This window comes from Melozone crissalis, unplaced genomic scaffold (assembly GCF_028551555.1).
Source record: "Melozone crissalis strain CALT ecotype California unplaced genomic scaffold, PUWL_Pcris_2 ptg000027l_1, whole genome shotgun sequence".
NCBI lineage: Eukaryota > Metazoa > Chordata > Aves > Passeriformes > Passerellidae > Melozone > Melozone crissalis.
In genome coordinates, this window is record NW_026535805.1 from 14,725,086 (window position 1) to 14,739,692 (window position 14,607).

The following is a 14,607-nucleotide window of genomic DNA, read 5'->3' on the forward strand; positions in this document are numbered from 1 at the left end:
TTTAAAATGGTTGAGAAATAAAGGTTCTGTCATTTGCTATTCTGCTCCTTTTCTGCTATAGTGACAATACGTTTTTCTTAGAGGCTGAAAAGCACCAGAGGAAGAACTGGATCCTTAGCAATCTAAATGAAATAAAGATGCTGAATAAGCAGGACAACATAGTTTCTGGCTTTTAAAAATAATTTCACACAAGCATCTATTCTTCTTGAGACTATTTCCTTCAATCTTTACCAAAAGGCTACACTAAGCAAAAACAGTACTTTTGAAGGAAGTAATACAGCTCAGCATTAAGATTTGTACTCCCCTTTTCTTAGAATTACAGTGAGAGATGGGTGTTTTCAATTTTTTTTCTGAGAATTTTAACTTTGACTTCCTGCATGTTTCTCTTGGATTCTTAATGTAAAGAAGCATGAATAATCTCACCTTGATTTTTTACAAGTTAATACTATTCTTGCAATTGTGGTTTGCTCTTATGTTTCTTTCCAGAGAAAAATAAGGCTAAGGCTAAGAATGAGTCACACTTGGGAGTAATCTTTGGATATTTTGGTCATTCTCATCCTTTTCTCCAATAAAAGGGAGAAAATATCCAAATACAGAATTACTTTATTCCATTGAACATTTTTCAGGTAAACCACACACAGATTTTAGCACCATTCTAATGTAAATTGCTACTCAGAAGAATGCATTATTTGTGCAAATGTTTTAGAAAGTGATCCTTGCTATTCATAGTGCACTTTCATCCCAATCCTAGCAAAGTAAACTCCTGAATTTCAATTAAAGTTTGGACCCAAGAGACACCCTTAAATGACTCAGTTGAGCAGGCATAGTAACTACTCAGAAAAAGGACTGACTTGCCAACAATGAAAAAGTGGTTATACTGAAATAATTGATAAGATGTATACCAATAATTCTCTTAAATCCTCAATAAAGAAGCACAGGAGTCAACAGGCTTACAAAGTCCTTGCCTTATACCTCACTTATCCCCCTTTGGCCAAGTAAGATTATCCAAAGCATTAGCAATTTAAAATAGGAAGGAAGCAAAGCTGAGCTCAGCTGGAGGACAAAAATTTTGGCTTCCATTTGGTTTAGATTTTCTTCATTGGCTGTTTTTCTGCACTTCATAGAAATAGTATCATACTACTTCATATTACCAAATCAAGTAAGAATTGCAGAGCAGGGCTCTTTGAACTGGGTGTAAAATATAGTGTTCATAAGATTTCAACACAGATACTAAGTGAAATGATTCAGAAGACCTTGAAGAGAAAATATCTCTGCTTTACTTCATAGTAAATCTTTAATATGTAGTGGTGACACCTTTAAAGTTAGCAGTAAAGGAAATTTATGATACCCAAAAGCTTTTATATAACACTAAGATTATGAAGCAATACTTTACTATCATTCTTAAGGCTTCCATTCACTTCCTCTTCCTGAATCTGTCCTTTAACAGGAGATATTTGGTTCAAACAAAAAACTGACTTTAGATAATCTGAACGGGTACTGAAGGCCACAAAAAAGTCGGAATTTTATTAACTCTCTCAGAATCACAGGGTGTGATTCTTGGAATGACCTGTGTAGGGCTGAGAGTTTGACTCAATGATCCTAATGGGTCCCTTCCAACTCAGCATATTCTCTGATTATAACATTAGGCAGTAATAACATTTTTATCAAGTACATAAATTGTCTATCTTTAAATGTTATTACTTGGCATGCTTTCCAAAACAGCCCTGTTGAACTACTAGATTTAGCTAAAACTTGACTTACAAATTTTCTGATGCTATTTAGTTGAAGATTTATAATTTAAGAATAAATGTAGAAATTTGTAGTTCTTTAATATTTAGTTGCTTCATTTGGAATGCTTTTAGTTCCCAGTTGTCTTTTGAACATTGATTCAAAGAAGTAAAAACTTTCCTTTTCAGAATCCAAAGAGGTGAAACTATTATCTTTATTATTTCATTGAAGGTGACACCCTTCACTTTAATCCCTGTCTCCAAATGCTCCATAAACACCTTTTTTAAAAGAAAATAATCTATAATGCAATGTTCCATTTCCCCACTACTTTAGATTTTTTTTACAAAATCAAACAAGTGAAGCTAGCTTGTCTTGCAAAACACAGTTTTCAACACTAACCAAGATGAATTCTAAATGTATGAATGTATTTGTTTAGCTCTGAAAAGTTTTAGACATGCAAATGAATCCTTAGGTAATTCTAAACAATGAATTTACTGTAAATTTGCAAAACCCTAGCCTAGAATTGGATGCAGGCATTCTACAATGATATATTATCTAGGAAAACACAACAAAAGCAGAAAAAGTCCATTTCAAGTCATGTTAAGCAAAATTATTAGACATAGCCTTCTGCTACCCATATTTTCCTGTTGAATCCAAAGAATAGTTATTTAATACAGTTTTTAAACTGCAAATACAATTTGTATTGTTATTGATATTTCTATGGTTACCAATAAGCAAACTAGGAAATTTACACTGCTATCATATGAACACTTTTGGAAAATCAAAGCATTTTCATACTTACTCTTTACAGTTGACACTGAAATTCAGTTACTGTTACTGAATATACTTTTTTAATAAGTATAGAAAACGGTTGCAATCTATATCTATATAATAATTTGGATGGAACCAATTTATGTTATGAAAACTAGAAACAAGAGGTTTTCAAGAACAAGTGGGTACTTCCACAAGAACACAAACCATCCTGAAAAAAGTACCAGTTACATGATTTTTTGGTGCCTGGTATTTTTATGGGTAAATGATTTTTGGTGCCTGGTACTGAAATCTTTTGGAAACACATTAAAACTACCAAGCTTGTAGACAACAGCAGTATGCAAGAAGGAATAATGTTTAGTCAAATGCCTGCTGCTGCTCTTACAACATTTTATATTTCAACATTATAGACAGGTTTAAAAACTTGTGTTATTGCAGCAGTTTTAATAAGCATTAATAAGCAGAACTGAAGGGATAGAGAGCCGCCCACACATCCAACAACACTTTTAAGATCAGAATGCATTTCAGGTTTCTCACCTTGTCAATCATTTTGCGGGCTTCCACTTCTTCAGGATTGGGATTTTCCAACTCAATAGTGTAAGTACCTTTGTCACTCTGGTCATCCTCATTGTCCTTTTCAGTAGCAGCAGAAATATGTTGGCTTTTCAACTTTTTGTCCATCTCCTGGTTCTGAGTAGGCCTATGGCCAAGGCTTCCTGAACTCCTTAACAACGCAGCTTGTAAGGCAGGCAACGCAGCAGAGGGTTCTTCTGATTTCTGGTTTAGAAGTTTGGCATGAACACCATGTACTGCTCTGTGGTGCGATGTGCTGGCTTGCACAGGTGAAGGGACTTTCTCTCCTGATGCAGGTTTCACTCTTTCAGCTCGTGCGTGAGATGTCGGAGATGGAGATTCTGGGCACAGAGCTCCTACATTCTGAGAAAAAGAGTAAGAACGTCTCTTACGAGGATGGTCTTCATCAAAAAACTCAATCATAAAGGCAGTCTGACTCAAACCAGCTTGCTCTTGCTGCTTTTCTGTGGAATGGACTTTCTGGTGTGACTTTTTCAGCTCTGTATGATGATGCCTTAAGTGTTCTTCAAGTGCTGCCCGCTTACTGTAGTGCCGGTGTGCACCAATATTTTCTGAATCACTTTGTGTGCCATCATCATGCTTATTCCCTACAAGCAAAGCAAAACAATATATAGCACAGTGAAACAAAGAAAGACCACAACATTACATCTACCAAAAAAGCCAAGCAGCAAACTAGGAAGGAAATTATTTCAAAGTGGATTTCTGTTTAAACTCCAATAGCTTATAGACCTGGCTCTGCAAATTTGGTACAGTTCCTGGAAATGCAATCAACTTGCTACAAGTCAAACAAGGAAACATTTTCAAAGCTGATCAGTAACAGCAGTGCATTTGAAGTATCCTTTCTCCAATATTCTCATCTGTGAATACTTACCAGTGACATACAAAAGCCAGTATTTTACCAGCTGTACTATAGCATGTTTTTGAATTGTATCAGAATTGTTAGAGAGCCAGTTGATTACAAATGACTCCTGACACATTCCAGGCAGGGTTAAGAGGGAAAAAGAAAACCTTAATGAAGTCCTTCTGACAGTGGAAAGAGAGTCACAGTTCATATTGCTGGATTCCTCTCACATTTACAACAGTTTATCATGAGAAATGTCTACTTAAACTTGGATTGAATTCTTTATTATTTTTCCAATAAGAACAATGAGTTTTTCCATAATTCACTCCACTCAGCATCTGATGTGTGCAAGTAAAATGGTTGTTATTACTTATTCATTCCATGAACTACTCTGAGATCTATGAATAAGGATTACATATTTCATAAATCATACATACACCTAAAGATGTACTTTGCAATGATACCTGAAAATGTATGAAGGCTGGATACTTACACATAGTAAGTGTATTTAAGACAAAGCAACCTCATGTACAATCAAAGTGTCAATGCTCCTAAGTTTTAGCTCAGTAGTTGGGAAGGAACACTTTCATCCTCTCTGAACTCTTTTAGATCCAATTCTGCTTTTACACATATATATAATGTCCAATTTCTGTATTTTTGATTCTCAAGAGGTCAGCTTCTTTAAGGTTTTCTCATTTAAATAGTTAGGATATGCAGCTACTATTCAGTTAAACAGTAATTACATATTGGCTGATCTTACTTATCAGACTAACACCACTGAAGACACAGCTGAAATCCCAACTTACATTCCTGTTTTCTACTTGTTAGAATAATGCCTATAAAAATTCTGTGATTATTCATACGTTTCCAAATAATAATAAAGCAGTACCAACATCACAGTGAAAGTGATATAGTCTAATTTAGCAGTGGGACTTCAGTACAGAATGCTATAAGAAAAAGCTGAGGAGAAAAAAAAGCTTTGAGTTTTCTAAAAAAAATCAAACTTTCAAAGCACCTAGGTATATTTACTATCTAAAAATAAAACTAATGACTGAGAATACAAACAGGCCATAGAAGACTACAAAATTCAGATATTTATTATGGCCATATGCATCCCATAACTTACACCTCTTTCCGATGAAAATTAATCAGACTTTGTGGCGTTTCTGTCAGGAAAAGGCTTATAAACAAAGCCCATTCTATTTATCAAAGTGTCACAGCTAGTATTTATAAGAATATTCATGAATATAATACATTTACATGAAGGCCAAAGAATGTGATTTACACTGGAAGAAATAATATACTATTATTTTTATGTCAGCACGTTAATCTAATTCTGCTTTCAGAATTTTATTTTTAGCTTAATTTGAAAGGGACAACCTTAAAAAGCAGACTTTTGATCAATAAGGCAAAGAATGCTGTACCCAGTCCCAGCTGGTTTACAAACTAGACATGATCATGTTGCAGAGCCAAGGAAAATGAGAATTGTAGGGTTATGCAGCTGAAATTAAAAATGGAAAAAAAGAGAGACTTGAAAAAGTTCACCAGAAATTTTCCTTATGCAAGTTTGAATGGTACTGGACTCTTCATCTGAACATCAAGACTGTCTGCTTCTCTATTCCATTAAGTGACACTCAAGAGAAGGTGCACTTGTTGTGTGTAACATTTTATTTAATTTCATTTGAAATGTCACTGTCTGCAATAAATTAGCATGTATGATCACCTGGAACTCCATTCAACAGCAGCACTCATATGAATATAAGGTGAGTATAAAAATTGAAGTGCTTGCTTTATGTCTGATTCCTGACTGCAACTGGACTCCACCAAACATGACCCATATAAGCAGAATGAGTATATGATGTATTCTTTGCTATAAATGATTTTCTTAGAACATACAAATAATCACAGAAGATATGCTATTGAAAGAGTTGCTAAAAGCATAAATTGAACTTCAGAGCTTTGATTCTAAAAAGCAATCCATGTTTTTAAAGTACTTCATGAGAAAAAGTGAGATATATAAAGTTTAACTAAATGTTGGATTTTTTCCTTTTCTTTTTCAAGATCAGTGTTTAAGTACCCGATGTTTTCAGCCACACTAGAACACCTCCAATTAGCATAGATTGTAAAATGATTCAGCGTTTGGTTTCTTATGCTCTTTGCAAGACTTAATTCAGCAATACAGCTTCCCAGCCCAGTTCCTTGCACATGTGCAGAGTATCTGTGATTTGATCTGAACTCCAAGTGGGCTCAGGGATCCTCTGACTGCATGCTGGCGAGGAATTGCTGCTTTCAGAGCTAAGCATAGCTGCAACTATTCACTTTACCTTTCAGCCTCTTCAGGTACACTGGAACATCACTCTTGATACTTTTGGAGTCCTCCTCCGTGGGCTCCCATATCATTCTCGGAGGATTGTTCTGCGCGAGCCAATCGGCCACTTTGCTCTCGGCTGCCATCATCACCGTCTGCAGCCCCGGCAGGTCCTGCCCGCTGCAGGAGGAAGGCTTCTTCGACTTGTGGCGCTGCTCCGACGTGAACTTTGTCACATGATCCTTGATCTTTACTTTTCCTGGAGTGTTGTCATCAAATTCAATGGTAAAGGAAGCGTGCCCTGAAGCTGCTGCGTGGGGGCTTTGGGTATCTTTTGTGGGAATTTCGTGAATAGCGCTCTCTGCTACCTGTGAAGCTTGCTGGCATTCTTTAGTAGGGATTTCAAAATAACTGGGCTCCCTGCAGAAAGGATAAAGTTCTTCATTTGCAGATGCAGATTGCTCCTCAGATTGCTTGGCATCTGTGCTGCATCCTATTAGGAAAAAAAAAAAAACAGATTTCACAATACTTGGGAACTTCAGGCTCTTCAAGAAGTTTCTGAAATCCTGTAGAGGCCACTTGAGTAATTTCTGGAATAAACAGTAAGATTGTGAAGTAGATCGAGCACCACAGTTCTGGAAAAATAGTTCCAGAATTACATATAGGAAATATTAATGAAAAGGTGGTTTGAACTTCAGCTTCAGAGAAATATAAAGTGGCAAAAAGCTCACTTAAAATTTGTCAAAGTGCATGCAAAATATTTTTAGATGTAAAGGTCAGATGAGTTATTTGAACATGGAAAACAGGTAAATCACAATGGCAAATTTGTTGAGATGATCATTATCACAATTCCCACCTACCAGAAAAAACATCAAATCAGGGTGCTCCCAAAACAAATTTTAATGATCTGCCATCTCCTGCAGTAGACAGAAAGCCTAAGCCTAATTTTGTTTGGCCAAATTCTTCAGAAAAACAATTCACACATTAATGCAAGATAAACATTAATTCTGGATTGAAAAGTTAAACACTGCTAAGAACTGGAAAGTGTTTTGGAATTCAAAGACTTTATGTTTCTACAGAAGATAAAACCAAAGAATCAAGCTAAATCCTATTGTCATGTCTTCTTATTTTACTTGTTGCCATAGCATATAGATGAACAGAAAAAGGAACAATAGCTGGAAGCATGCAGAATGTTAGGAAGCCACGCTCTCACTGGCTAAAAAAAGCAGAAAGTATAAAAAGCACAGGGTAGTAATTCCAAGTTCCACTGTACAACCTAAATGAAGGCTAAAGCTTCATGTGGTTGCAGCAGATCCCAATGTGCCTTTAAGAAAACAAAACTTCTGATTGCATTTTATCAACTGCTAAGTCAGCCAAAACACCTGGTGCAGAATGTGCTAAAAGAAACAGAAGCTTGAGACCTTAGTAGCAACGGCAGCTTAGGTTCCAGCAAAAGAATTCTGAGTAGTTCTGAAGCAAATTATCATAGACCACATTAAGATGTTTAAGATATCATTTTAGCTGCCAAGCAAAGAATTAAGACTGCAACTAATTGGTTTTAGGTACTGAGAAAAGCAACCCGACATCAGATGAGGAAGTTAGTATTTGTGTATGAAACTATTATGCGATAAAATAGCAATAGAATCATTTATACTGAAGTCAGTATTTACTTCATATACTGAAGTCAGGAATTTAAGGGGCAAAGGATGCAGGATGGAACAATGAACCTGTGCTGCATCTCACAAGCGCATTTCTCGTGAGGATTTATGAAAGGCTAAAAATTTTTAAAAAAAGGCAATGTGATACACCATTGGGTAATATTACTCCAATACAGGTAACAAAGCAGTTTAAAATTTTTTTCCACCAGTAGGTGTTACAAACACAAAACACGTTCACAATTCAGACAGGTTTTTCTATTGTGCTGTTGGATTCCAAGAATCCCCTAGCTAATGCTTTTCATTGCACTATCAGCTACCTTATGTCTGTGAGGGAGTTTTCAGGTACTATAACAGCACCTCACTACTCCTCTCCCAGGGAAAAGAATGCTTTTAATACCATTCCTGAAAACACTTATCCCAGCAGACATACAATACAGAATGAATCTATTTTGCTGATGCAAAGGTTATTAAAAATCATCTCTACTTATACAGAAAATGTACATAAATAAACAAAACTCATATTTTGCATGTCCTAAACTTTAGGCAATTTACCATTACTGTCCATTTGTTTCATTGTAGCTAACAAGCTAGAATGGATCAAGCTCTGGCAGGATCAAATCTAGAGCTTGGATCCTTACAATATGAAACATGGTGACCAAAAGAGAGAGTAACCCACCACACAGACAATTCATAGACAACCCTTTTTCCCCCACGTGGTTCTGCTCAGAACTTCAAGTCAACAACATCATGCAATTCCTGTAGCAAATAATTAAGCCAGATATAGTGTTCAACACTCTTTCATAGAAGATAACTGGCTAATACTCTGTTTTGAGAGATATTTCTAATTTTGGGCAAGGCAAGAGCATTCTGCTGGTCACACAAGACACAGTATTTTTCAGTAATTATGAAATACCTGGTTTATTACCATCTTTTGAAAATAATAAGACTGTAGGCAAATTGCATGAGATGTACAGCAATGTGATCTCTCACATTGGTTTGCCAGCATTCATGAAGGACTTAATAAAAAAATTTGTGTCTAACTTGTCTGCACAAAATTTAACACTTCAAATCAACTGTTTATACTATCATGATATGCACAGTATTTGATTACAATATTTTTGATTAAACAGAATGCTAGTAAATAGTTTGAATCTAAATTAAGACAGAGCTTAATCAAAAGAAGCGAGAAACCAAACTACAACTAAATAGTAAATTTTACTAAACTAGAAAAATTTTTAACAATTATATAAATAAAAATATCTGAAGTATACTTCAGTTAATTTTAGTTACATAAAAATACTATTTTCAGTCAGAAGTATTTTTTAGAAACAGAAGTGTTCTAAAAAGTTTAAAACTACAGAAGTACTTTTTTAGTACACAGAAGTGCATTTTTAGGAAAGTTAAATGCATCAGAATTTATTACAATACGAAATAGAAAATCATGAAGCAAAAAAAATTAATAGAGATCCTGATCTGAACCACCCTTCATTATTTTTCTCGCAGACTTGAAATGCAAGTTCTTACAGCTTTCTAAATATTACAAAGAGTGATCTATAAAACAGCCTTATCTTTGAAATCCTACTATAAAAATCATCTACCAAGACAAAGGAAGTTATATATCCGACTAAATACAGACATCTTTAAGAAAAAATCTCCTAGCAAATAGTGAAGATAGTGGTTGTCAGTGCTCTATAATTTTAAAACCAGAGCAAGCACAGTATATGTGTAGCAAGAAAGGCAATTGCAAGTGAGTTTTGGGAAACTGAAGAGATGGGTATGTTGTGAATGTCAATCTCTTTAGGGACTGAAGGGATTTCATAACTGGCAAGACTAAAATGAAAGGGGCAGAAAAAGCAGCAAGATTACCTGTAGAAAGGGAACTCTCACTCTTCAAAGACCCTGAGTAACAAAAGACAACTGAGCAACTGTTTTTACAAGGCAAGCAAGGAAGCAATAATTGGTAGCTGGCACCCAGGTGTAGTGATACTATGATTGAAACAAAACTAGGAGAGGCCAGGAAGGAAACTATGGAATATTTGGGAAACCAGAGGCTTAACCAAAGGGAGATTCAGAGAGATCCTTTACTAGGGTACATGTCTTGTAAGGAATGACTGGGGGAGTTGGGTTTGCTCAGTCTGGAAGAGAAGAAGCTCAGGTGGGATCTCATCACTCTCCACAAACACCTGGAAGGAGCCTGTAGTGGGGCTGGTTTCTTCTACAGTGCCTGCAGTGAGAGGATCAGAGGAAATGGCCTTAAACTGAGACAAGGCAGATTCAGATTAGACACTAGAAAATTCTTTTTTCACTGTCAGGGTGGTCAGGCATTGGAATGGATTGCCCAGGGATATGGTGGAGTCACCATCCCTGGAGGCGTGCAAGAGGCATCTGGATGTGGCACTGGGTGATGGCTTAGTGGCTTAGGGGTGACAGTGCTGGGTGGATGGTTCAACTGGATTATCTTGAAGGTATCTTCCAACCTCAGTGATTTCTATTCTATTCTACTCTACTCTATTCTACTCTACTCTATTCTATTCTATTCCATTTCAATATGACCATCCGAAATGCAATATTCACTTTGAGACATTAGCAGAATCAACTACATTTTCTAGGACTTTCTGGGTTTTTTTAAGTCTTATTTCTCAAGTTACACACGCAAGTACTCAGAATTTTATCATTTTTGCTACCTGGACAAGAAAAATCATAGGCGTCGGTGCTATTCAAATGTGCAAAAAACTGCCTCTGTATATTAATATATTATCTGCAATGACAGGATTTCTCAGAAAATATTTTGCACAATCTTCAGATTTTCAGTCATTCTCTTTCTTTCTGCCTTAAAAATACAATTTTAAGAATTAAATTTAAAGAATTAAATTTGCAAAAGAAAATTATCTGGAATTTACAAAGCACTTCCCATAAAAAAAATCTGTATACCTGAACCAATATATTTATTTGCAGTAGGTATAAGAAATAGCCAAAATATGATATTTACACAATACCCCAAAATATTTTTAATGTTAGCTTTATATTTGGCACTGTGCAATGGTATGTGTAATAAAAGGAGCTGATTTTAATGTTTTCAAATACTTTATAGAATTTTTTTTTCCTTCCTCTTTCTCTTCATATTCCTCCTTTTTATTTCCCACTTACATTTTTGTTTTTTGGGGTTTTTGCTTTGCAGCTGAAGTAAACTTTTCTTTTTTTCATTTAGAGACAAGATTTCAAGAATTACATAAGATTCACCTAGTATTGAATATGAAGATTTTTGTCTTTTAATGCTTTCATAACCAGTCATATGAAAAAATATCAGAACTGCTCTTTCAAAATAGAAATACAAGCCAGCAATGTATATAAATCCCCATCTCTCATAATAAATCATTTAACTACCTTTAAAGGAGTTTAAGTGAAAAAAAGGACAAAACTAATCCTACTTAAATATATTGCTGTGATGGGTCTTTAGAGTTCTGTAAGCTCTCCATGACATACTGTGCACATTTGCTGCTAGAGCTTTGCAAAGCAAGCCTCACATGAGCACTTGCACATATTTAATGACAAAATTCATCAAAATTCTTGAACAAACTTCTAGGAACTTAACTGCTAATATTGCTGGTTAAGCATCACACATTACAATGTGTGTAAACTCCTGCACACACTAACTACACTGGAATTTCTCAAATAATTGTCAGCCTCCTTTACCTGAAATTGACATTGTTTCTTAATTGCAAGGAATGTTTAATCTGACATATTCTTATGCAATGCTGGAATTAAAATTCATGCCAAATGGAAAGAATTACTTCAGATTCCTGAAGTCTTCTTAAAAACTTATTTCTGTCTTTTCTTAGATTTCTGGTAAAGGCATTACTGACATTAATTCTACAACTACAAGTAAGATCAGCAGAGAAGACAGTTTTCATTACCCCAGGAAGTGAGAGTGTAACATATGGCAGTAATAATAATTACACACCCAATAAACCTGCCAATAACATGGACATTTAACAGCTGCAGCATATAATCATGCCAGAGGTGTATACACAAGGGCTTATTTTAATACAGAGACCAGTAGATCTATGGATCATTGCATCAGGGCATTACATATGTCAGAAAAACGTAGAAAGGATTTTTTTTTTCCCAAAGCTTTCCAGGCTATTCTGCTCTATTTGTAAATAACTTTCATTAGTGAATTTCCATTGTGATAGAAATACATTAACATTGAAATAATCTTATTAACTTGAGACTGTAAAGAGTAATTGTCTATAGCTGGCTTAACAGAAATAAATCTCCCACTTCAATCTCCTCATTAAACCTTACCCCATCTCTTAGAATTCAAGTCCTCTTCTCTATTCAATAAATAATCATGCAATAAATCATTAAAACATGACACAGATTTTTATTAGGATTACTTTATTAAAATGTTATCTGACTTATCAATTTGGTTTAAGAATTCACCTGTAAATGACTTTAAGGCAGTTTATATTAAAAAGCATATCCCAGATCAGTGTTTTAAACATTTAATACAATTTAACCCATGAAAGAATAATTAGCTGCATCAATCTTGAATATTTTTTAATAGTTTGCTTATATTTTAAAAATATCCAAGCATGACAATTTTCTGAAGTTTCCAATTTTCTTTCATACAAGTGTGTCTTTATATTGATTTCCTAAAATTATATTCCTCTATATTATAAAACCTAAATGTTTGAAGAAAATACATAATAAGTTGTTGAAAAGAAGTTCAACTTTTCATAGAAAATAACTGTAGGCCAAAGCAGCCCAAAAATATTATGATTTTATAATTGCGTGAAAACATCCAGAATGTCTTTTGCCCACCTCTACACATACACAACGTTTTGAGGCTGCAGAAGTGACCATAGAAGCAAATGTCAACTCTTATATGGTTTGTCTTCTCAGACTCTCTGCCAACACTATTAAAATCATCTACAACAGTCAAAAACCAGACCAGCAGAACCTACAATTAATGCCTGCTCAGAGATTAGGTGATCACAATAAATAAATCATTTGTGTATACACAGGATTTGAATTCTACATCCTCACAAATGAAATGGTTCTGCAAAAATATCAGGTTTTGGATTTTTCTCTGTAGTGCCTTCCTTTCACATAGGCTTTTGTTTAGTATGTGCTTTTTCAAACTGAATTCCATTCTTGCAGACTTATGAATCTTTAAGTTTGAGGAAATAAAAGCTATTACACTCTTGTTAGATCAACACTATTCATAGGAGATACATTCATGGCTAAACAAAAGCAACAACACAAATTAAAGGGATTTCTAATATGTTTTTTTTTAAAAAGGACAAAATGCTGTATTTGCCAAGAAGGCTTTGGGCCCAAATTTAGATTTTGTATAGTATATATATGGAAAACAAACAACCAAATTTAAATAATTTAGAAAACATTAATCTATTTTCTCTATTCATCATTTACTTTATGATGACTTCACTAAGCAAATCATGTCAAAAATATTCCCATTACTGAAGTTCAGTCTAGAACAAACTTATTTTTGTCTACTACTGAAACAGATGGCATCTCCATGATTAGTTTGAGTGAAAGTTGGAATCTCATTTTTCTTGGAGCTCAGGAACAAAGATAGAAGCACTGATCACTTGCTGAAAAATCTCTTGATAAAATGAATACAAGAGCATGTAAATCATTTGATGCAATTTCACGCTTCTGAAAAAGCAATTTAAAATTATAAAAAATAAGACACATTACACTAAATTACTCTATTTAGTGTAAAGACACATTACACTAAATAGAAGCTGGCATCTTGTGTCACCTTGTTAATGGCATGGCATTGCATCAAAAACACAGACTTCAGCATATCACTTTTCAATAATCCTATATTTAATGAGGAAAAAGTAATTTAAATGTTTTTATCTGTTTTCTTTATAATAGTCCAAATCTTAACAGACTCTACTGCCTGCATGATGACAACTTTAGAATAATATGAAAGAGGTCATTAAAAAGGCCATGGTAAAATCTTAATTTCAAAGATCTTGAAATGTGTAAATCAAACTAAATGAACACTTCAGAACACTACACTGAAGTGTTCATTTAGTTTGGTTTACACATTTTTAGACTTCACTCCAGCTCCTACAAAATACGATTCATGTTAACCAAGGGAAGTACTATGACAGCAAAAGAGAAATTCTGACCTCAATTTAAGTAATGTAAAAAACGGCCAACTTAAAACTGTTGGACCTTAAATGGGTGTCTGAAGTGCTAAATAAACATGGTTGAATTTTGTGCTAACTTGAAATAAGTTTTAAGTTACTGTCTTTATTAGAATAGCAGTCACTTTATTTATATGCCTGACGATAGATATAAAAGCCTAATTATAGGTACAGAGATTGAAGTTCTGGCAATACATACTGTGTCTAGACAAGCTAACTAATAAAAAGGTCTGTATTACAGGGGAATAAACATTACCATTTAGACTACACAAATCTTTACTTCAAGAACTATGACATGCAATTCTCACTAATACAGCATTATTGAATTACAGAAGAGACTGCTTCTCTAGTACAGATAACCTTATATAGCTAAAAGTCAGACACAAATGTAAAAATCACAATTTATTTCCAGAAATTAATTCAATAAAATACTCCTTAGTATATAAAATGACAGATACAGATTAAACTGAAACAAAGGACACACTGGTTCAGGTAACGTTATTTGCTATACTTACTGATAGA

At 34.5% G+C, this 14,607-nt stretch overlaps 1 protein-coding gene across 8 annotated transcripts in view; it reads right to left on the reverse strand.

The window, feature by feature from the left end:
• CEP170 (centrosomal protein 170) overlaps window positions 1–14,607 on the reverse strand; it is a 95,928-nt gene that overhangs the window by 44,233 nt on the left and 37,088 nt on the right. For all 8 annotated transcript variants that reach the window (XM_054279161.1, XM_054279160.1, XM_054279164.1 and 5 more), the window contains exons 8-9: window positions 6,259–6,735; window positions 3,037–3,680 (exon numbers count right to left, since the gene is read on the reverse strand). In XM_054279161.1, the coding sequence (XP_054135136.1) occupies window positions 3,037–3,680; window positions 6,259–6,735 (1,121 nt within the window). The remainder of the gene's footprint in view (window positions 1–3,036; window positions 3,681–6,258; window positions 6,736–14,607) is intronic.